This window comes from Poecilia formosa, unplaced genomic scaffold (genome assembly GCF_000485575.1).
Source record: "Poecilia formosa unplaced genomic scaffold, Poecilia_formosa-5.1.2 Scaffold124, whole genome shotgun sequence".
Taxonomy (NCBI): domain Eukaryota; kingdom Metazoa; phylum Chordata; class Actinopteri; order Cyprinodontiformes; family Poeciliidae; genus Poecilia; species Poecilia formosa.
The window spans coordinates 1,140,244-1,165,715 of record NW_006800063.1 but is presented as its reverse complement, the minus strand read 5'-3'; the positions used below and the strand labels follow the sequence as shown (position 1 = coordinate 1,165,715).

The 25,472-nt window shown below is 39.3% G+C and overlaps 1 protein-coding gene across 6 annotated transcripts in view; it reads right to left on the bottom strand.

The window, feature by feature from the left end:
• Nucleotides 1–25,472, bottom strand: part of ppfia4 (PTPRF interacting protein alpha 4) — a 60,520-nt gene that overhangs the window by 17,912 nt on the left and 17,136 nt on the right. For 5 of the 6 annotated variants that reach the window (XM_016676012.1, XM_016676011.1, XM_016676013.1 and 2 more), the window contains 3 exons: nt 1,256–1,357; nt 953–1,117; nt 187–261 (listed from right to left, as the gene is read on the bottom strand). In XM_016676012.1, the coding sequence (XP_016531498.1) occupies nt 187–261; nt 953–1,117; nt 1,256–1,357 (342 nt within the window). Of the gene's footprint in view, nt 1–186; nt 262–952; nt 1,118–1,255; nt 1,358–11,979; nt 12,328–25,472 lie in introns of those variants that run through there. The other variant, XM_016676015.1, reaches the window with a different exon arrangement.

The window sequence follows — 25,472 nt, the reverse complement described above, 5'->3', positions numbered from 1 at the left end:
TCAAATTATCTGCCTGCTAGGATAAGATTATAACTGAGTCTGAGCTGAATATTTACTCCACCTCTCGATGTGTGATGGTTTCTAACCGAGCCATAACGCAAATCATTAGCTATCGTGGAAGGGTCTGGATCCTAAACACCATATCACACAAAATGGACGATTTTAAATCTCGTCAGGTTATTTTACCTCCTGGGTGGTGGACGCTAGTTGCCCCTCCAGGGTCGCCACCCTCTCTAGAGCCACCCGAAGCCTCTCTCGTACCTGACAGACACCAAAATTACACAGAATATGGGTCACGATTCAAATGACTTCAGTTGTTGGTCCTATGGTGTGTAAAACTATTTATACTCCGTGAACTTTTCCATGTTTTTTTTTTTTTTTTCAATTACAATCAGCACACTTCAATTTGTTTGATTTGAATTTTATGTGGAAGCATAGTAAGGTAGATGGAGATGAATACAGGAGACTACCAGGGGAGAAAAGGCTGCAAAATACTTAAGAGTAGTGTGGAGGATCAACCGGACATCGAGGCTAACCATACAGCGTACAAAGAAGTGCTTTATGTTAAAGCATACATTTATAATCAGAGTCCAATTGAGAATTTTTGCCAACAAGAGAAAAAGTTCAATCCACTTTTGTGCGGCGCTGTAAATGTGCTAACACTGATCTAAATGCAATCTTGTGACTTCCTCAATTTTGTTTTTTAAAAGTCTTTCAGTGATGGTTTCCTCGTGTACATGGATATGTTTTACTGTGACAGTGAGCAATAATAAGGTTAATTAACCAAATAAAAAGCTAGAAAACCTCCAGAGTTGGAATTAATCGGTGGCAGGCGACAGCTGTACTGTTTGAGAAAAAGTTAGGCATCATAACACGGTATCCATGACGCTGAATATTATTTAATTAAGTAATCAGCTAGTGTGCGCCGGCTGACCGAAGTCATAGGGCCCACCTTTTCATCCAGGGCCTTGTGGTGTTCAAACAGCGACTTCAGAGCTTTCAGGACCTCCACCTCACTGGAGACTCCAGATGGCGGCGGCGCCTGTCTCTTCACCACCGTCATCCTGAGGCTGCGTTCATGACGAGACACCAGACACTCCAGGTGCTCCAGCAGCAGCTACAGCGCCACACGCATACACGAAACAATTCATTTTAAACTTGGACTTTTTTTTTTTTCCTTTGGATTTCTTCCTTTTTCTCGAACGTAGCCACCCACTTCGCCCACACACTCGCTTGTGGACAGACGTACACATACCCTGGTGTTGTTCCTTTCAGCTTTGAGTTCGGATATTTCCTCTTCTTTCTCCAGCAGCTGCTCCCGGCATATGTTCAGCTCCTTCGTCAGAGTGGCAAACTCCTACACAGCAAACAGACAGAACACCCACACTGAGGTTAATACCACATCCCCTGGTCGACACAGTGGGCACTGCTTTGGACAAACTGAGTCACATGTGGGAACACAGTCCAGAAGGAGTAGTATACTATCAGGGTGAGGAATAATTTATGAGTAATTGACAATTGGCTAGATATAAATCTTGGACAGCTTAGTTTGTTCTTTCTGCAGGGTTCTTATGGGAAAGATTTGGTGCTAGAAATGTTTTCTGAGCCTTTGCAAAAAAAAGAAGAAAAAAAAAGAGACAATTAAAAGGGATTCATTTTTAAAATGTGGTACAAGCAGTGTGTGGTGTCCTAAAGTATTAAAGTATCCATTGATGTATCAGTTTAGAAATCATCCATCATGGCTTTCACCATGCACACGTTGGGAATATTGACTTGGGCATAGAGTTAGGACCAGCAAAGGCTAGGGTTTTGACTTTTAGATTACACAGTGAAGACATTTTATTTTACTTATTCCAAAACCTCAAACTTAGCTGGTTATCTGAAAAGCTACCAGGGCTTTTCATCATTGAACTAAAAAAAATTCTTTGGGCTTATTGAATTTTTTTTTTTTTTTTCACATTTAGTTTTGTACTTTCCAGAAGATTTGAAGCACTTTTAGTCCTTGGAATATGCTTCAAGTTGCTGTCACATGAGTGGGTGTATTAAAAAAAAAAAAGTGCACTGCACGGCTCTAAATGAGGAGAATTTTTGTGGAACATTAAGTCCTTTAGCATCTTTTGAAGTGTGTGTTTCATTTTGGACCTACACATGGTTTGTATACTCTATGTGTGTGTTTTAGCTGACAAGTATACCATTTTGTGAGATATTGCATCAACTTTTTTCTTTTTTTTTTCCTTTCTTATTTTTTCATACAGAGGGAATCCCTGAATTTTTGGAGACAAAAGTTTAATGTTTCATGCATAGTCTAAGGGTGTCGTGACTTGTCAAATAATCGCTATCTGCATTAAGCAGCAGGCTAAACTTCTGTCAGCTGAAGTCACTCCAAGCACTTGGCTTGCTGAAACTAGCCAAGTGAAAGCGCCTCTGCGTGGCTCATCATAAGATAAAATTATGTTTTCAGTGGGGTATTGCAGCAAAATTTTACACAGCACTTCCATTAATTACACCCGCTAGAAATCGCTGCAGTTTTATATTCCCAGGAAGGCACTGCTGGGGCATTTTTTTGTGACAATACCTGGAGATTTAAGTACACCTCTCACTTCTAACATTTCAACAGCTTGTCAACTGCTTCAGGAAATTAGACTTCCTTAGTGCATATGTCACTTATGTGTACAGATACTATGCACATCTTGGTCCTGGCAAGGTAGATTGTAAAGCAGACTGTTCCATGCATAAACTCATTGTTCAGCAGTAACCTCTGACCACTCACAGAAATGACATCAATGTACTACGAATGTTTGACAGACTATTTAAACTCATCAGGACAAAAGGAGACTTTATGAAGAGAGGCAAAAATGATTGAAGTGTCTGCAAAAAAACTAATGCAAAGAAATGGGGAAAAAAAGCTGGAACACCTAGTGGGAAAGGTTGGGAAGCAAACTCTAGCAGAACGATGTAAAATACGTGAGTTCAGAAATAAAGACAATGGAGACTTCCAAGAATGAGGACAGTCAGATAGGCAGTAGTGTGGATAGAGCCAACAAACTGAGGATATCCAAGCAAAAGGTTCAATTCAGGGACAAGTTCCATGTCCTGTTCTCCAGAGAAACAGACCTCGATTTATGAGGAGAACGGTGCTGCAGGGCACAGTTCTCTCACCTTTTGATACAAGCCAGAGATATCACAACATCTAATCTCCCTTTTGGGTTAAGTATTATCGAACTGAAATAAGTGAAACACATATTAACAGTGCATTGTGGCAACAGAGATGATGCAGTTATGCAGTAATGATAAGAGAAACGTCTTAGTGGAATTAAGTGACTCGTTGCAGTTTTATGTTTTCTTTGAGCAAAAGTACATCTTGCATAGCTCACTACCTGGATATGGAGTTTTATTTCTTTTAGTTTCATCGTACTCACACAAACTGAGATAGCACCGTCTCCCTCAAAGCATCTGGAAACAACCCCATATTTCTGAGTCTGATGGACATTTAACGCTCCTGTGGAGTTATTAAAATTTGCTCCATTACCTCTCATAGTTTGAGATGGACCTGTATGGGCCGAGCATTTTTTGCTTCGTGTTTGCTTTTCACAGTTTATAAACTTTAATGGAGCGGGACTGGACAGGAGTTTTAACTCTTATTTTATATGTGAACGTCTAAATAGCAGCAACCCAAAGGTCTTTTGCAGAGAATTTATGGTTTAAGGTTTATCTGTACACGATGTCTTTGACACTTGCAGGCAAATAGTATGACACCCATGTGGTCAATCTAAGAGATGTTATCCAAGAAGTCGATGGTCATGTCAGACATTTTTATTTATTTTATTTTATTTTATAAAGATCTCTGTTGACTCGTTGAGTTATCGATTGGATTTCCAGGACTTGAGAAGCTTCACATCATCTAATGTCATTTAGCAGTTATATGTTTTCGGTCTGAGCGCACCGATCCGGTGGCTGCTTATTAAATGAACCCTATCTCTGTGTGTGAATCTTACTATGCGCTTGTGATGTCTGAATGTCTCTTGGCTCTTTGCTGGATTTTCCTGTGAGGTTGGCATCAGTCCAAGCTGGTATCCAGATCTCCATCATTTCTCTCTTTGCTTCACTCAGAGTACTCCGGTACACACACACACGCACACACACACACACACACACACAAACACATTCCTACACACCCACACCACATTAAATCTGGGACCTCCCTGGTGCGACGACACTGCACTCTCCATTTTCCATTCTCATGATAAATCTCGACACTGGCTCAAGCTGAAAGAAAGCTGGCACTGTGAGCGTTTAGTCTCTCCCAGAAATTGCAGCAAAAGAAGGGGGAGTGTGGATGAGGACTTTCCCCAACAAACAAAGACAAAACATACAGACAAACAAAGCATTGTGGAGGTTGGTGTGAAATCCTAATAGATAATCATAGGATGATATCAAATTGGATCACTCATTAGTAGGAAAAGCCTGCAATGTGTTGTCATTTTATATTGCTGAAGAATGCCAAAAAAAAAACTATTCCTGCACAAGACAATACCTATGCCAGCGTAACTATTTATGAACGTGGAACACAACATATCATTTGCATTCAGAAAATAATAATAATAATAATAATTGATATGAGACTTTTAGTTAGAAAAGCTGGAATAACTGTTTGACAGACAGTTTCTATAGATATCCTTCGAAAACCTTTGGGTGTTCAAATGCTCCCACGCCGATAGGTGCAGTTTTAAAACAAGGAATAAAAAACTACCAACAATTACAACTGTTATCTGAACGAGGATGATGATGTGTGTGTGCTCTAATTTGCTTGATGCTTTTGAAGTAGCCATGTTGTCTGGTCTGGACTGTTTACATGCAGAACCACACACAGAACCTCCCCCCCCCCCCAAAAAAAAAAAAAAAAAAAAAGATGGCTCAACAAACAGTCTGAGACCTTTAGCTCATCTCTTCATCCCCATATTACGCTGCCTTTTGAAAACCCACTGTATCTCTACTTAAAAAGGGGGGACAAACAAAAACCAAAACTGCATTTTTCTGAAATCGAGGAACAATAAACAAANAAAAAACAAAAAAACATCAAAGAGAACAGCGGTATACACCGATGCACACTAACTAAGATGAGCTTTTGGAATAATAACACAAAGAGCAGAATTTGAATAAGAGAGAAATAAAATAAACCCACAAATGAACACAAAGCGTATATAAAGCAATCTTGCCTGCAAGGTTACCGAACCTGTCTGCTACACTTCAGTGAAAAGCAACAACATGGAGCAGAAAAGGAAAGCGCTAAGAGAAAAAGTGACTATAGAGAGGGGAAAAATGGGTCAGTTTGCACATTTAACGTTCCTTTATTCCACTGGGTGGACCAATAGGCAGGAGCTCAGACCAAATCCACCAACAGATGTTTTAAGTCACTGTCTCTTTCAATCATGGCAAAAAAAGACAAAAAGAAAAAAAAAGATGGCTCAACAAACAGTCTGAGACCTTTAGCTCATCTCTTCATCCCCATATTACACTGCCTTTTGAAAACCCACTGTATCTCTACTTAAAAAGGGGGGACAAACAAAAACCAAAACTGCATTTTTCTGAAATCGAGGAACAATAAACAAATATAACAAAATGGCATAAAAAAAAATAAAAAAAAAACAGAAAAAGAATCCCAAAAAAAAAATGGTTTGTTTTCTCATGAGGGCCTGTCCAACACTTTTCATCTGACAGCGGATACAGCCCCTGTGTTTTTCTCCCTTTGACACGCCGAGCACCCCGAACCAAACAAAAATCCCAGGACGGCTTCTCAGTAGTCAAATACTGACGGGGCTCACTGACAACAACCTCGACATCTGTCAGAGAGTAAAACCGTACAGAGCACGGGAAAAGGGGCGTCTGTGGCATCCAGAGGAATGCCGCTACCCCCAGTGTTAGATAGCAAACACCGCTGAGCCCAGACTTTGTGAAGGGATTTCGCTCTTCTTTTTTCCTCTTCCTTAAGCAGGTTGGGATTAACGGATGAAACAAAATGCTCTGTGTGTGTGTGAGTGTGTGTGACTGAGCACGAGGAGAGAGAGAGAAAGACACTGTAGCAGTCAGATACAAAACAAACAAAAAAAAAGGCTGTAAATATTAAGATTCAGTGTTTAGTTTTCATGCATACAGACAATCTCAAAGATATTTAAAAACAGGATTTAGGCATGGGATCTCTCTATTTGCGCTTCCTGTATCTCAGATCATCTCTCATTTTGCTCATCCTCTGATGACAAATAATATGAACAATTAAAAGGGCTTGCCTTTTAATTGCTATTTGTCTTTGAATGGTTCTTTTATTAAAGAAGACATTCAGAAATATTTGTAATTTCTATTAGGAATATTGTTCCTAAAGTAAAATCCAATCCTAACTAATCCCTTAGCCAAAAATGTGTCTCTATTACAGCTACAAGACGAAGAACTGTGACCTTTTTTGCTTTATAAGTTCACAACAAATGTTATCTCAGGCATTTTACACAACAAACAGGTCAAATTTGCATCACATTCAGTTCAATTCAGTTTATTTATATGGACTAATGTCATCTCAAGGATCATCACAATACATCCTAATGTGATCCTAATTATAAAACGATGCGGTCGAGATCAGAGTATTATGATGATGAAAGAATTTTCGTCTAAGGAAATCCCGCTGATTCCATGAAGTCACTGATTTTGCAGGAATCCCTCCTCCTGAATAAGCATCTGGCAACAGCTGCCCGGAGTCATTAACTTAGCAGCAATCCCTCATACTCAGCATGCACAATGCTCACGTAAATTGAAAAATCCCACTTCTTTGGTGGGGGTGGGATAATGTGGAATGGGCTGTAAGTAAAGAAAACAAGATTTATTGAGTGACAAGTAATTATACTTTATAATAAACCAGTGAGAACGGGGAGGGAGGCTGTGGAGGCGCTACGAGAAAAATGGACTAGAGAATATTTGTGCATATGCTGTTAGTCACCATCCACTAAATTCACTGTTGATTTACATTAACACAGATAAATCGAGTTGTACTTAAGCAAGTGTGCACATGAAATGATTTATAAGCCTATGAGTGCCTTTGCTAAGGCCATTAAGCTAATAAGTACAACAATACAAACATCGTGAATAATCGGTTCTCTTCACCTGCTTTGCACCACGTCCATATTTTTCATAATTCTGCTCCATTTTGAACACACTGCTCTTCTTCTCAACAAATCTCTCTCAGATTCCTTCTGTTACTTTGACAACCGGTCTCTTTTCCGAACCGGAGCGGTATTCGGCTTGCACGCATCTTCTCTGCAACTTGTTGGACTCATTAACTAAAGCGGTTCCCAACGGAGCAAGCGGGGAGCGGTGACGATAGAGAATTACGATATGTGTGGATATTTTGTGAGAAAACCCAATGGGATGTCCGCTGATGTTTCAGAACAGTGAGGATGAGTGGCGGCTCGATGAGCATCAGGCGGTGAGGAAAAAAAAAAAAAAAATTAAAAGAACAAAATATGTGACTAAGCTTGAAAGGAAGGAGACTAAACCAGTTCATTCACACGTCAGATGATTTGCCAGCCTTGCTTTGGTGATGTGACATCATCATGTATGCTAATTGGATTACGCTTACAGCTGAAATAAATGGTGCCTTAAAAAAGGATCCACGCTCCTGGCATGCCCAGCATACCCCGCTGCAGGTTGTCTTCAAGCAGTGTGGGGAAACACACACAATTGTTTCTGCATGCTGTACCACATCCTGAAAACACTGTCTCATGAGACAAGGTGGTGGCTGCATTATTCTGTGGGGAAGCCTTTGTTCCACAAACAAAGAAGGCTGTGGGAGCTGGATGACGGATAGAGCTAAGTACAGAGATTCTCCTTGAAGAAAAGTTTGAGGCAGCAAAAGCACCGAGAGTCAGGCAGAGGCTTAATGTCAATGTTTAGTTTTTATTCCTCTGAAAACCCGAGACACGCAGAAACAGCTGGCTCCTTCACATCAGAGCTAAAAATACATTACTGTTTACTGCAGCTATAGCCCCCCAAAAAGGGGCAAATATGGCTTCATCATTTATGTCTCAGCTCTATATCAACTTAAGTTTAGCATTTATTTCTTTTTATGTGATATGTCATGCTTTAAATGCTTATCTCGTGTTCCTGATGTATTTGGTGCTTTAAGTTTTATCTCTGCTCCTTTGTGTTCTGGAAAACCACTTTGAATTGCCTCGTGTACAAACGGTTCCATGCAAACACTTTTCTCTTCCAGCTGGACACTAAGCATACAGCCGGCGCTACGATGGAACGGTTTAAGCTCGATCACATTGCAGAGTTTCAGTGGCCCAGTCAAAGCCCAGATGTAAATCCAAATGAAAATCTGCGATTTGGAAAATGTTCGTTTGCAGATATTTTCCGTCTGAACTGACAGAGCGTTAATTATTTTAAAGCAAAGAATGTGCCAAGATCTCAGTCGCTCAGTAAAGTAATGACTCAGCAGTTGGATGCAAACTTGAGTAAGGATCAGCTTTTGTCAGATTGAAAACTATGCATCTTTGTCTTTCCAGTTCACAGTGATGTGCTATGTTTTGGTCTATCATATAAGACTCCAATAAAATGCACTTAAGCTTGTTGTTCTAACTTGAAAATGATACTGTAGATTCAGCACTTACAACTAGCACACAAATAATACGGCAGAAATCCCCGTGTGGGAAATCAGAAAGAAAAATTAATATTTAATTTGTTGTCTTTTTGTTGCTAAGATTCGTTTAACAAGGTAGCCTTGAATTGAAGTCCCCCCCCCAAAAAAAAAATCAACAAATCTTTCAGAGTTAGACAAAAATCATTGTTCCCAGCAAAAATCGTTAAGTCTTTTCAGCTGTTTTCTACCTGTACTCCAACAATAAAGTTTAATGCTCAACTCACCAAAGGATCACTATAAATTTTAAATGTTCTCTTCAACCAAAACCATTATATAAATGGTCTGTGCAGCCCCTCAGGACACAGAGACACGAGCCTTTTCAAAGATTATTGCAATGCAAAACAAGATTCCACATAATAACCAAACTGCATTAGCTCTTGAGTTCTTCCCATCGGCTTAGCAAGGACTGCCAAAGACGAAGCTGCATCCCTGTGGAGCTTCAGATATCGCATCTCTGTAACTCCTCACCACTGCAGAGACACCTGATGTGGCGAACAGCAGGGAGGTGGACTCGACCTTGCTCTGAAAAACCTCAATCAACCCGCGCAGGAACTGTGACACACACCGCCATAGCGCTTTTTTGCCTGGGCGATGGCCCCTAAAGTAGGCAGTGAGTAATCTGTTGCCATGACACCACAGCCTCACACTGCTGTGAATGTCATGGCAACGGCTCATTAGCAGGAGTGTTTGAGAGCCCGACAAACTTTGCATGAACGTCTGAGTGGAGGGATGTGCTCAGTTCCACATCCGTGTGGGGGAGCACGCTAAAACACATACCAGGCTGCTAAGAGATGCTTTTTATTTTTTTCTTTCGGGTGAGAGTGGGACCTGACTGCAGCACCTGAAAGATCCAAGCTCCCTCTGAATCTTTAGAGTGATGAAGACGACAGAAGAAAAAAAAAAGTTTTTCTACAACTTTACACAAAAAATTCAACACATTTTCTACTTGGAAAGTAACAAATACATTTCCTGTGAGAATTGATGCATTAAAGGAGATTTAATGATAACCACAGTTGCACAATATGCTGAATCCCAGTCACCTCCGCATTATTGGTGCATTCAAAATCCCAATCCCGATACTCTACTTGGAGGCAACATTTCGTAGGTTATTACATGGTGTGCAGTGTATTCATGCCATGCAATAATATATTTTGTATTTGACCAGTCAGATGGGGTATCACTGTCCTTTATGCCCAGGCGATCTGGATCTTAACAAGCTAGCTTGGCCATCCCCTTCCCACGCAATTCCAGTTGATTCTCATCTCCCTTCAGTGCTCTGTCTGGGATTTCTCACATTGAACTGAATTTCCCAGGTTGAATTTAAACTGAGTCAATCGGCAAACAGAAAAAAAGAGTTGTGAACCATGACATATTTTTTATTTTTGCACTGCTTTAGAATTGCAATCTAGTTTTGTATTGGACACACTTCCAAATGTTGAGCAATTAAAGTCGGAGTAAGAAAAATGTTTAAGACATCTTACTGCTGTTACTCTCACTCACAAACATCTCCTTCAGCTTTGCACTTCCAGCTTCGCAGTGGGGGACGGCCCACACAGTTTCTAGTCAGCATAACCTAGCTTCAAGTTGGTATATTACATGTTGTAGATCACAACCAAATGTTAGTGATTGGGTAAAACCTCACCCAATTATTTCAAACTTTAACAAAGTTCACGTCTCCAAGCAATCATTTCACAATAGTCGAGGGTCAAGACCCTCAGCACATAGCAAGGCGTAGAACAAATGACTGGTTTGTTTTTTTCAGGCTATTGGGAGAGAGGGATTTTGACCATTCTGGTTTGGTCATAAGTTTTGGATTATTATCTTGTTAAAAGATCCAATAATGACCCATGTTTTTTTTGTTTTTTTAAATCAGATTTTCATTTAAAGTCTTGCATTTCAAAGAGGTTGTGATCCCATGCACTTTAGCAAGATTCCCAGGGCCTTTGGAGGAGAAAACAGCCCACAACACCATAGATCTTCCTGCATGTTCAGACACTCTGATCCACTTTAAAATTAAATAAATAAATCACAAAAACCTTTAGTCATATTCACTTTACTGAGTTATTATAGCATTGAAACTTCTGCTTAATGTGGAATTATGCAATAAAAGATCAACTTATTTCTAAGCTTAGATTTAACAATATTATTATTAACTTCTTCAAAATATCTTCACCAGTTCGGCAATATGCATAGAGGATGGTGACTTTCATAAATACATTTGTGCACAATAAATAATCAAAAATATTGCACAATATTTGTTGCAAAAGTACACATTTTAATAATAGTGTAAGTATATTTCTCAAAGAAAAATCGAAATAATCTGAGGATAGAAATCATCAAACTGGAACACGTTGGTAAAACTTCAACTTGTGCATTTTGGCCTTTTTAGAACTCGTCTTTGCAACTGATGAGAAATGTGTGCACTTTGTACGCTCAGCTTAAATATCTCAAAATATATTTTTGTCCTACATTTAAAGCAAGAACGAATCTAAAGCAGATAAAACAACAGCAACGACTCAGTATCCGGTTTTGCCAAATCATGCACAGAAAAAGTTATTTGAGAACCTCCATATTGATTATTATGCAGCAATATAAGAGGGCACATCTCACACTTCAATCTTCAGTTTAGTGAGCACGCATAGTGGGTGTTAAATCTCTCCCCAATATTCCTCAAACTTTTTTTATCCACTGCAGCCCTGCAGGCAAAGAGTAGAATCCATTTATGTGTTTTAACTTGTTTCATCAAAGCCGAACAAAACTAGAACCGTGTACAGAGGAGAAGAAAAAAAAATGGTGGGATGAGAGGGGAAAACTTCCTCTGTTGGATGAAAGGAGAAGCACAAAGAAGCTTCTGTGCATCAGTGGAGCCTGTTTCTCGCACGTGAAGTAATAAAAGATATGTTTAGTCAAGCATGCAAAGCAGCCAAAGAAAGGATGAGCATTCTCATCAATGCATGACAGACGGTTATCTCTGGTATTTTCTTCAACAATGAGATATGAAAACAGAGAAACAATGATATCAAACGGCCTCGTTCTAAACAGATATGCAAATTCCATCACTGCAATGTGTAATCACGCGTTCCGGCTCGACTGAGCCAAAGTGGGGGAAAGGAAAGACGAGAAGGAAGGAGGAAGAGGTGCAGAGAAGGCCATATGTCAGTCCTAGAAAAGAGTCATCAGCGCCGAAATCAATACTCTGCCAAGGACACGCGGAGCTCGCGCAGAGAGCTGCCTGAGCCGTGGGCGATTCCTCACCGTTAATGTCCGAATACTTGCTGAGAGCTCAGTCGCCCTACCTGGTACATGTAGGTGTTAAAGTTAGTCCAGTTCTGAAGGTAGTTCCTCACTGTTCGGTTCATGGTGGAAGCTACACATATCGCATTCCCGAAACGTGAACTCCATGAAAAGAGGCTGATGCATGCATGGGATTGAATGAGGAGTCGAGGGGGAAAAGAGGGATGGAGGAAAAATACTGGTCCAGAGTTGCGCTGCCCTTCACCAGGATGATACCCTGCTACTCAGCTTCCTACAGACTCAGCCTCAGATGGGAGACAGGATCCCTCCTGCCTCCCATGTGATAGCTGTGTAAAAACAAAGGGGAAGGGAGTGGAAACCCGGGGAATAGAGAAAACAGCAAAGCATGTTGAATAAAGACAAACTAAGAGGAAGGAAGGAAAGAAGGAAGGAAGGAAGGAAGAGTGAAGGGTCAGGTGAATTTCTGGAGTCCTTACCAGCTGCTCTGTTTCTCTTTCACAGAAAGTACTGAGGCACACTTCAGCGCTAGTTTTTAAAGTCACACTTAGGTCTAATACTTTGGATTAGCATAAAATTAAATGCTCTATTTCCTCCTAAAAAAAAACAAAAAAAACACCATCACTGCTTACTCAACACAAATTCAACAGACTCTCTTTCCTCTAGTGTGACATTGTGCATGCTGATTCCTTCTATTTATAAATCATAGCTGGCTTGTCCTGCCTCTCTTGGTAAAATTACGTAGTGCCTGCACTTAGCTACAGTCTATTCTTCCAGGTGTGTTTTCTTTTTTTTTTTTTTCTTTACAGTAAAGGATACTTACAAGGTTTGAGGATCACTGTCTGAAAACTCAACTTTCTCCTATGATTTTTACACCGCATAGCCACCCTATCGAGACTTGTGGGTACCAGAATCCCTCTGATAAAGACATACGAGATTCCCTCATAGTCTGAATGGATGTTGCAACTTCAATAATTTCTGAAAACAAGGGTTGGTTGGACACGAAGGAATTTATAGAAAATATTCTCCAATACATGTGCTGTAAAAATTCTGCACATAAGCTCAAATGCAAACAGACGCCTTTAATATCTGGCTTAATGTAATTTAGTAAGTTGCTGGAGTGAGCTGGCCTGATTCTGGTTAGTTATTTGACTTCTCTTTTAACATATAGCTCACTTAAATAGGTTGAATTTCTAGCACTGACCTAGTTCAAACATTTTGCGTAGGGTTATGGCAGGGAACATTCAAGAACATTCACTGTCCTGAATTTAAGGGTGTGGTGTCAGTTTGACTGACAAATGCCTTCTGAAAAAAGGTTTTATCTTCACTGGAGACATAGACTGAGATATTTGGTCACACTGACAAGAAGTATGCTTGGAGAAGTAGAAATTAGGGTTTCTCCTTGAAGAACACAGTACCTAGTGTCAGTAATGGAGGCAGTAGCATCGTAACAAAGGTCTGTTAAGATGCCAGTGAAATGTTGCAAAAAAAAAAAATGGATGGAACAATGAAGGAGGAGTACTTCCACATTTTAATCTGGTTTTCAAATTTCCCAGACACATATTAAATGTATATTTGGAACATTTGAGGGACTCAAATCTAAAAAAAATATTGAAATACATATATGCTGTGCTTCGAAGTCAGGATCTATCATTTTTTGACTATAAGAGTGATCAAATAGAGAGCCAGAATACACCAGAATCTTTCTGACGGCTATGCAAAATACAATATTTCTCTGCAACTAGCTAAAAATGTATTTGGAATAACTTTGCGGGTGCATGTATTTAAATGAACTACTATGCATAATTAAAAAAAAAACAAAAAAAAACACTGAAGTTTGTTTTCCAAAACCACTGAAGTTGGATTTTGCATAATCATAAACCTGGAGGGGAGAGGGAGGCTCAAATAAATTATTTAAAAGCCACAATTTATATTTAACTTTCGCACTGATAGAAAATAGACACAAGTTTTTAATAATCATGAAGAAGTCGAGAGTGAAGACAACAGTGAGCAACTCATTCAAGAGTTGTATAAAACAACACACAAAAAGAGCCTAGAAATGTATGTTTAAGCAAATGCAGTGTCGAACAATTTTTTCCTTTAAGTACTAAGGCTGCTGCATGTATACTGCAAAATGTAGTCTGGAACAGCTCCCAGTTAAACCCAGTTTAATCCAAAAACAACAGACAGTATAACAAGAGAATCCGCTCTGAGTCATTATGTTTACAATCTGTGAAAGCAAAGACACAATGCAGAGACAAAAGGGGAGCTAAGTAGGTGTCTGTGTGAACCAAACTGTACTGGACTCAACTCATCAGCTGTTAAACATTGTGCAAGAAGTCAGTGTAACAACGCAAACTATAGTTCACACAAATATACAAACGCTGGAAGAAATACGCTTAACTAATTGAAGCTTGAATGGCCCTTCTCTGAGTAGATAGCCAGATTAAGTATGATATGTGACTATATGTAAAATAAAAAAAAACACCAAACAAAACAACAAAATATTCATTCATTGAGAAGATTTGCGGAGTTGCTGCTTTTAGGAATCTCAAACTATGTATTTAGGATGCTTTGTAAAGACGGTTTAACAAAAGAATATTTGACCAGGACATTTTTTTTGAGTTTCACATTAAAAACAAAACAAAACATAGCGGTCCTACATAGCCAAAATTTGGAAACTCCTTACCCACACTGATGCTGAAGAAAGAACTTTTTTTTTCTGCATATTTAACTGGACAACTGAAATGCCACTTTAGCTGGACACCTAAACACCTCCACAAAAATGTTAGTTTTAATCCAAACGCCACAGTCAAAGTTTTGACTGTCCAAAAGAAATGTCATGCACTGGGTTCCTGTAAAAAAAAAAAAAAAAAAAAAAAATCAGATTCATCTTAAAAGTACTAAAGACTGAGGTAAAGGTAACTTCAGCTTGAATTCTCATTTTCATTCTTTACATCTATCTGTTCCCCCATATCCAAGGATTCGCTGTTTTATCCTCTGCTTTGGGATGCTTGTTCAATATCATAAGCTCTGGGAGCGGTAGAGCATAAACGTAGAAAACAACGTGGAAACAGTTCCTGTCTACAGGACTTGCCTTCACCTGGTTGTCAAGGTAACAGGTGTTCGCAGAGGAAGAGCAGGAGAAGAAGATGACTCACATTTTCACACATCAAAAAAAAAAAAAAAATCTTCTAGAGATTGTCTTGACCTCCACTGCTAACTACCAGCAGCTCGCCGCAGGTTTGGACCTTAACCAAACGACAGCAGTGGTCAGTGCAAGTGTCTTGGTTGGTGGAGAGAGAGAGACCCCTGCTGACAGCATGGAGGAGGAGGAAATAAGAGCCAACTTTCTCACGCAGAGAAATGCAGAGAAGAGCAGGAAGGGACAGATAACAAGCTTTGGAGGATTTGAGAATGAAAATGAAATTGTCCTATAAGCGAGATGAAGGAGAAGCAGGGAAACAGCGCTGACAACAAGAGCAGGTAAGAAGTCATGTGTGGTGACAAGTCCTCCTTGACATCAGTGGGAGCCAGATTTGGCAGAACCTGGTGTTTGCTGTCACAGAAAGAAGCGCCGAAAACAGGCAACTCGACGAACAAACACACGCATGTACACACCCACACACACACACACAAACAAAAGTTGCTCACACGCACACACACACACATCTTCTGTGCTATGAAACCTGACACGTTTCAAAGAGCATTTTCTGCAGCAGAATTCACAGAACTGAGAGACCTCTGACTTAGTTTTTATATCTGACAGCATCTCACATTTTCCCGTCTGACTCCTCTTCTTCACCAGCGTCTCTCCTCTCGCTGCTGCCTAACTGCACTTGATTGCTTTTTTTCACACTCCATCCAATCCAGCTCCCCACTGCTTACGCTCACATCTCTTTTTTTTTTTCCTTCGGCTCTTTCTCTCCTCTTTTCCTCTACTCCTTATTCTTTTCAAGCATAACTAATCTCAGCTGAAACTTCTCTTGACAAAGAGCAGCCATTTTGCACTGAAAACCAATTTTAACACGGAGCAGACGGCATCTGCGCAACTCGTCGCCTTCAGAAACTTTGGGCAAAGCAGACACAAACACATTTAAAAATACATAAAAACAGATACTATGCTCATATATATATATATATATATATATATATATATATATATATATATATATATATATATATATATATATATGTGTGTGTGTGTGTGTGTGCGTGTGGGTGTGTGTGTGTGTGTGTGTGTGCGTGTGCAAATATTGTTAATTCATGAAGATGTTTCCAGGGGTCATTTTTTATTTTGTTTTCAAATCAATTGCTAAGTTTTACCCAACTACTTTTGAATCAGCCGGTGTTATTCGAGTCACGCAAGAAAAGACATTTGCTAACAGCAAGCACCAGTCCGGCACTTTATTAAAGCAACGTCATTAATATGCCTGAAAACTCTGAAGCTTTGAAGTGCTGGAATTAACACTGAATTTCATCAGTATTAGAGCCAAATGAACCCACTCGCCAATAACCTTCTGGTATCTGCAGTAATCCCTTTTTGGACAGTGAAATATTTTGTCCGATTTAAACAACCGCAGTCTTAAATTCGTCTCGCAGACGTTTGCTGCTCTGCTGGAGTAGTGTGATTCTCCAATTCTAATGGGATTTAATGCAATTCATAATTTGGCTCCCAACAACAGAAAATCACCACTTTAAACCAGTCACATATCCAACTAATATGCTATCAGTGACACCCAGATCAATATCAAATGCAGTATTTTATATTCTTATCTGTAGCAGTAGAGTTGATAAGTTAAAGATGAAGAGGCAGGCCTGCCATTATTACACTCTTAAGAATGTTGATGTTTTACCCATATTTACTCTGCAAGAGGGGCTTGTTTATTCGTAAAAAAATGGGAGAGAAGAAGTTGCCGACAGAATGCACACAATATATCAGATGATCCAGTAAAAAGGTGGGAAGAATGTGAACATCTGAATACAACATTTGATAATATTTCCAGATCAGAGCATGACAATCTTTTACATAACAAGTCAATCAATTCAGTTCCAATGCACGGAATATTTAAGTTGCAGAGGATTGATTTCCTCGCAATGTCTGGTAGCTGTAATATTTTAAGGGCTGCTGTGTCTTTACGCTCCGCACACCCATATTTTATTTGGCCAGTCAGACGGAAACCCTCTGCCCTTAATTCCCACAACCAAATCATATGACAGTAGTTAAGATCCAGAAGCATCTCGGCGCCTAATGGGAACACTGTGATGGAAAGTGTGGAATAATTACATCTGGTATTTTCAAAAATACCATCACGTTTGGGTATTTTCTCTGTATCACGCTCTCTTGCAAAAAGTAGAATGTTAAAACATTAACATGTTACGTAGTATATATAAATATACATGCATAACATACGCAAAAACACGCAAAAAAAAAAAAAGTCTGATAGATGAGGCAGCGTTCCATCGACTTTGTTAGAGGTTCCACTGTCATGCATTTACTCTCCTACATGTACATCTAATGTGCTTCTCTGAACCAAACCACAAAGATGGAAAATCTGAGACGCGAAGCAGAAAAGACAAACTGCAAAAGTCGACATGGCAGCCTCAGTAAGCTAAACATAAAGGACCTGTTCCAGAGAATCAGCAGCGACATGAATTAATCAGCAAAGAGAGAGTGACAGGGGTGAGAAGAAAGCGTTCTCCTCCGCAAATTAATTGCAGATATCAGACGCGATTATCGCTCTGTAAAGATTTAGCTGTTTCTTTTTCTTCATCACTTCCTTCCTTATCGTCTCATTCTGCTGCTCCTCCTGCTAACCTCATTTGCTTTTTCTTTTCAGCTGTCACATCCTCCTCCCTGTCTCTGTAGAAAAGCACCTGTGTCAGCTCTGTGTCTCTCTCCTGCTGTCCTCATCATTCAGTCGGAGTGCATGGCTTAGCTCTTTCCATCGCTTTCCTTCAGGCTTGCCTCTGCTTCGAGCCCCGGGCCAACCCAAACAAATACTTAATGTCAAGCGGTCGCACTGCAAACCACCCGCTGCAAACAGACAAACTCCGTGCACCCAGCACACGCTTGACTCGACGGTTAGATGGAAACAGTAGATTTTTTGACTCTTCTGTTGTTTGTTTAGGCTAGAGTGTAAATTTTGTTTTTGCTTGACCAAATCATTTTAAATATGCAAAGAATATAAACATACACTCACCCTGGCTTACATCCCTATAAAAATATAAAAAAAAAAATTAAGTCAACCCTATTTCCACATGCATATTCTCCAGAGGGCAAATAAACACAAACCGGGCCCATCCCAACTGCTCTGCGTTTTTTTGTTGTTTTTTTTGCAGATGAAAGTGTATCGTGATTCCAGAGGAAAGCAGAAGATTCATTAGGAGCTGTATTAATATTAATCTTCACATTCAGAGTAAATAAACTGCTCCAATAATGAGTCCAGGATCATTTTCAAAAAATCTTCTGTCCTCCACGCTCCTCATGCAGCTAAACCTGACTGTGAGAAACGAGCAGCCGATGTGTGTTTGTGCGTGCGTGTGTGTGTGTGTGTGTGTGTGTGTGTGTGTTTTTCTTGGTTTTGCACGTTTGTAGAGGTCAGGAGCACTTGCTGGTGTCCTTCAGAGAGCACAAACTGCAGTGGCAGGAAGTAAGTAACTCTACACCGCCGTGTGTGTGTTTGTGTGTGCATTTACAGTACAGGCTCACAATAACTGTAACAGTAATGACAGAGACATGGCAAGTGGACCTCAAGGTGATGGAAAGTGGAGCATCCTGCTTGCTGTCCTTTTTCTCAGTGTCTTTCCTTTTTGCCTCACGGATGGATGCGTCGTTTGACCAAATACAAAAAAAGGCTAAGTAAGCGACGAACAACATACATTTAATTACAGGGATTGCTGAAGAAGCTTTGAGCGTCTGTTAACTTCTCCTTTGTCACATATCTCACACAACCTGCCTCTCTTCTTTGTGCTATATATATACTGTACATGACGCACCTCAACAAATGCTATGGAAAAGGGCACATTTTTATAGAATGCATGCACGTCAGTGCGCTCTAACCAGCAAAATGTTAAAAATGTTACCTTAGTTCACTTTTCTTTCTCGGAAATCTGTTTGCATAGACTAAAAACAAACGGATAAATGTCTCTATCACACTATTGTGCTTCTACTGTGAATTTCTGTGGGACTATGAGACACTATTTATATACAGCAAGCATGTTCCCATGTTGTGAAACTGACTACGCAGCAATGATATGATAAAATCTCTACTTCATGTGGTGCCATGTTAGACAGATGCACTGTTTGCACTGATCACTCACTTCAGCATTTTAAAGATTTGTGTAATTCAGCTAATTCAACTGGGGGCACAGAGGTAGCTTGCAGCCCAAAATGGTCCAAAGGTGAATTAAGTGTTAATACCTAATATCAAAATATAAACAAGAGTTTAAAATCTTAATATTTATCACTCAGCGTAATAAACCACACAATATATTTTTATCTAAACTGTAGCTTCTATTTTAACTAATTGGAAATACTTTAATAATGTTGGCGTTTATTTTAAAGAAGGGATAACGTAACTAGACTATAATTTGGAGTTGAATGTTAACCTATCAGTGCAACACGGTGTGTGTGTTTTTTTCTTTTCAAATTTTCTAAATACAAATGAACTGAACTGTAACCCCGATGTCTTAAAAATTCATCTTTGAAGTTACGCTTTAATTATTATTTTTTTGGCTCAGTGTAGTTGGTTTAGCACAAGGCTCCTCCACTAGAACAAACACACACTTACACACACACCTAGAGGACACAACAGTAGCACACTGCTCTTTAAATTGATTCACCCATAATCTGGTCCGTGGTATGAAGCATCACTGTGCTGTGTGCGTGTGTGTGTGTGCGGTCCATCACCAGGCCCCAGATGATTTATTTATAAAATGTGATTTCTCCCCCACCCCTCTTCTGGAGCTTTTCAGCCATCTAACTTAAGCACACATCCTCAGTCACTGGTTGCTTTCCTCACAAACACACATGCAGAAAACACACTGACAAACACACACCCGATCAAACATAGCAAGTGGTCAGTCTCAGTCACCCTTTAATGTTACACTGACTCACAGTATTGGCTCTGCAAATGAAATTGTACTTTGGGAAATAGAAATTTCAGGCCTCTACGTGTGGGATAGAAATTTGTTTCAGCAATCCAGCTCCTATAAAGTGTGAGTGTGAGGCTACGTTTCATGTTTGTTTCCTTTTTTTTTTTTTTTTGCATCCGTTTAATCCCTCGCATTCCCTTTCCTTATGACTCACGCTAAGGCGGCTCATTTTTTCCTGAAAGTAGTCTTAAATCATAAAACGTGTGCATGTTCAGTCACAATAAACCCAATTTCTATCAAAAAGATGTTGCATAATTTATATGTTGTGATGAATTTGCCATCCTGTGAGCGGTGGACCTTTTAAGGTCACCTCAAGGCAAATGATGGCGACAATATTGCAAAGTGGGTGTGGTGCTAACTTTTTCAGTCTCCTTTTTCTGTCCTTTGTGCGAGTGTGTGTGTGTGTGTGTGTGTGTTTGTGTATGAAGTGAAGCCAGTCACACTGAGTGACTGAGTGAGCTCATCTGTTCTTGGGGTCTATAAATATTGTAGATGCCACGTGCCTGCAGTAGACCTTCTCAGCAAGCTACTGTATGATGTCATCCCGAAATACACACATGCACACAGCTGTGCTGCCAAGGACCAGCATCCTTGGCAAAGCTGAGGTGTGTTTACTAAGGATGCAGAGTCCACAGCTGTTTAATGAATTCAGCAGCTCAAACCTGAAGAATTTATTCCCTTTCTTGCTGTGCTACTCCCCTCCGTCGTTACTGCAGGCTATATTTGTCTCCGTCTGTGTGGAGATCACCTTTATTGAACATTTGAAAAACTGTATGTAGTTTATTTTTCCTCTACTCTCGTTTGAATTGAGGTCTGCAGCACCTCATATTTTAGGAACACAGAGTATTGATTAGCAGAAACCAGCATTATCATTTAGACCAGAACAGCAACACTTGAAATACCAGTGGATTTTTTTTAATTATTATTATTATTCCTAACTGGATAAATAAAAGTAGGAAACAGGGTGTTTGTCTTTCCTACAATAAAAGGGGTTTTATAATTTTGAACAAGGATATAGGTATTTAATAGTTTACTTAGTCTCTTATTATCAATTTGCAAATACGATTGAAATTAGTACATTTTTAATTTTGAACTAAATGCAAACACTTCAATTAATATAAAGGTCAACTCCTTTAAATTCTTCTATTTCGTATTTTACATATGTAGAGTTTTGGAGAGTGTATTTAGTTTTTTACACATTTTTCCACTTTAGATGCATCCAGGCATCCACTCACTTATCTGAAAAAAAAAAATGTTTTAATAATGATTGAGAAAATGCAATATAGTTTCTCCAGATATTTATTTTTTTGTCCTGTTTCACTTTCAGTCCCAATATATACTTTAGGGAATTCCTCCCCAATCCGTTCTAAATTTGGACCCACTGAGACACCCAGTCTTGGCAGATGATCGTAACCAGCGATCAAGATCACAAGTAAACAAAAAACAAGCAAAGATCTGTCTTAAGCACTACTGAAAACATTAGGTGATTGCACGGTAAAAAAAAGGAAAAAAAGGAAAAAAAAAAGAAGGCAGAAGCCACTACTGGCTTGCAGAAAGAAGCTCTTGTTTTTGAATCCTAACCTGGCATCTTTCTGCACAGAGTTTGCATGTCCTCCCTATGCATGCATTGGTTCTCTTCAGGTACTCTAGCATCTTTCCAAAGTCCAAAAACATGACTCATCTCTTTATGTTGTCCTTAGGCACGAGTGTGTGTGTGCATGGTTGTCTGTCCTGTCTCTCTCAGTGGCTGTCGGAAAAAGGAGCCAGCTCCCGCGACTCTGCAAAGATAAAACTTTATGGTGCACAGTTGCTAATAGTTTGTATCCTATAGGACAGAAGGTGTCAGAAAGTAAACATCATCCACTGCTTAACCCTTCTACATTTCAACTGAGACCAAATTCTGCAGGAGCTCTGAGGGGCGGATCAAGGAAGAGACAGCCCTACGTCTGCGCAGAAACACAGACATGCACAAAGCATAAAGGAACTGTGACAGAACCACAGGCGGATGCTTAGAGGTGTGAGCAGGACCAAGGGCAGGCAGTAAGGGAGCAGGATCTACATAAGGGACACTAAATTGTATGTGCAACCGTAAGAGGATGGCGCCGTGCCACGGGGGGGAGACTGGATGCATATTCTGTTGGGTCAGCATTAAACAAGAGCCAAGTAGATGTGTGGTGTATTCCCACCAGGCGGTTGTGTTGAGAGGAGTCTTTGTGTATATGTGTGAAATTGTGTGTGAGCCAACAATGATGTCCCGCAGGAATGAAGTGCAATTTATAACGGAGAGGGATGGAAAAGTGATTTTTGCCAAAAGGCAGGAGAAACACAATCCTACAAAGATGAGTTGAGCCAGACTACAAATACATCCACAAAATGATTTGGACACATTTACATGCTCCACTCATAACAAATGCTTGACTTTTTTTTTTTTTTTTTTTTATATGGTCAAATTCAGTGAATCCAAATTGCTTTGTAATTTGAACAGATAAAAGTCGTGCCTACATAACTGTGAGAGGGACTTGCCCCGTCAAAAGCAAATTCAAACCAAATGATGGGTCAGAAACAGCTCTACACCTCCCCTGAATGCAGTCTGCACTTAGCTAGGTGATGTCATTAATACTGCAGCATCATAAAAGTCAAAGAAAAATCCTCTATTAAATATTGTATTGCTGTTCCAAGCTGCTCACTGTCCTCGTCTCCCCCGGCTGTTCAGGATTTCGAGGTTTTTATGAGTAAGGAGGATGACGGGCGGTATATGGCTTCTTTACACGGACTAGCTCAAAAATTCAGTCAAGACTGACTGAAACTGAGCTTATTCATGTCCATTATCCATCACTTACTAAAACTCTGCACAAACTCCACTCTCCTGATGTGCAAAGTTAATCTTTTCTATTAAGTAAAGTTCTCCAAATCGAAACTATTTAGCAGATGACGTCATTCATCAGTCACAGTTTGTATGTGAAGGTGTTGCTTTGCAAACAACTCAACCTTTCTGCATCTTTGTGAGATGAAAGTATCAGAGGTGTGTGGTCAGTTTCTAATCTCAGATTCTCTAAAGTGCTAACATGCTCATTTGAATTTCTGTTTAGGAACTGTGAAAGACAGAAAGTATTTATTTTTTTTAATATTCTGGATACATTTTGACAGTAAAAGTTTCAAAGCTGCATCAATCTCCATCAAGTTCAAGGTTATTTCATAGCACATTTCAGTAACGAGGCAGTCCGAGGTGCTTTACATCATAAAAACAGAGAAATACAAAGTCATAGAAGACACTACACAGCCAGCTACTCAGACAACCAGTAGACATTAGATTTTGTCAATTACACATGATCAGTTAACGAACATAATTAAATGTATAAAAGGCACAAGGAAATTCAGAAGTATCACACTGCCTGAAAAACGTTTCCCTCTGCCTTTTCCTCTTCTCTGCTACGTCAGCATGTTGACACGCGGACTTTCTCCGCTGCTGGAGCATGCTGTGCTAGATCCCATGGGGCGCATGCACAGCAAAGGCACAGGCTTTCAGCTTTGATGGTTACGACAATGCTCTTAAGTTTGAAGCGAGCGGGAACGACGTGCATTTTATAAATAATGGGCGCCACAGAAGAACCGCAAACCGCAGGACACTAACGTGACGGACAACACGACAATGTCCTGTCAATTAAGTAAAATATCACAAAGTTTCTGTGGCGCTTTCTGCGATTTTTTTTTTCCTACAAAGATCTCTGTTTACAGCCACTGTTACATCTATGCTAAAAACAGACTAATTTGCATCGAAATCAATAAAAAGCTGGCAGAATTCAAACTCCCGAGTTGGCAGACAAGGAGCCCTTTGCCTCCCTTGCAGTATCTCAGGTAAAAAAAAAAAAATGGTAACGGACATCCAAATCAGAAAGCTGGGATTTTTTAGAAATAACTACAACAAGGCAAAAATATGTCCAGGAAGAGTCTTGGCACTCCCTTTTAGTTAAAAATATAAAGCATGAGTGTTTTTAGAAATTGTTTGGACTGTAAGTATGACAAACAGACAAATCCAAAGTGCTATGATAAGCAATAACATAAGCTGTGCAAGAAAGGTGAATACAAAGTCGGATAACCTCACAAACTGGACAAAGCCTCTTACAGACTGGCCATCTGTTGCTTAGTGTTAGCAACACACATACAGGATGGCGTTGTTTTACGTTGTATGATTAATCATTAGAAAGTTTAGGATTGCAGCTATGGCTAATAGTGCAGAAACCCTACTCCCAGAGTTGCCTTGCATAATTCTATATCAATCAAAATCAGTTCAGCAAATGAAGAGTTTTAGGTCATGAGACCCTTTTGCTTTAGAAAATGTTTATACTAAAACGTCCAGCAAGTTAAGCCTGAGATTATTCATACTCCTGGCACATTTTCTAATTTTACCAATGTTTTTCTTTAAAAATGGAAGTGATATTGGAGAAATTGAGTCCTGAATGGAGTCTGATTGAGAATCTGTTTAAAGAGTTAAGAAAATATGGTGATGTCCTTCCATCCTGAAAAACTTACACCATCAAAGTACATCAGGTACATAAGTAAAGATAAATTGTTAAAATACCAATGGGAATAAGCAAAAAAAAAAACAAAAACAAAACAAAAAAAACTAATAAATGCTAATTTTAAGAAGAGCTGTCTTGTCAATAAAGACTATTTTTTATTGATTATTAAGAAGGGTATGAATAAGTTTTGGCATACTATTTTTGTTCAAATGTAAATAATGAAATAATTAATTTTCAAAATTGACACTATTTTTATATTGTTTTATCTTCTGAGAGATGTCTGTCATATTTCAGATCAGAAATAAAACAGATTTAATGCAGAGTATGGGAACTGAGTCTTTTTTCTTTCTTTCTTTCTTTTTTTGCTATTTTCTAAAATAAGTTAATATTTCTTTATTACTGATTTTCCAATTAATTAATGGTTTTGCACTAATTGGGACATTTAAAAATGTTGTTTGTTCCTTTGATTTTTCTTAAAAAGAAAACCAACCCTTTAATTGCTAAAAATGGCATTGTTGTCCTTTGAGTTTTTGTTTTTATTATGATAACCCAACTGCTTACTTTCAGAGTATCGCATAATGTCGCAAATGGAAACCAAAATGAAAAATGCAATGAGAAAAACAACAAGAAAATCATCTGCTTGATTTAAAACAATTTATTTATATTATGTGTGTGTGTGTGCGTGTGTGTGTGTGTGTGTGTGTGTGCGTGTGTGTGTGTGTGCATGCAACAACATACTCATCAACCTGGCAGCAAAACCAAAGTCAGTCTGGACCAATTAAAGCACATATCTGTGGGTACGAAGGAGCATGTAAGTGTGTGTGTGTGTGTGTGTGTGTGTGTGTGTGTGTGTGTGTGTG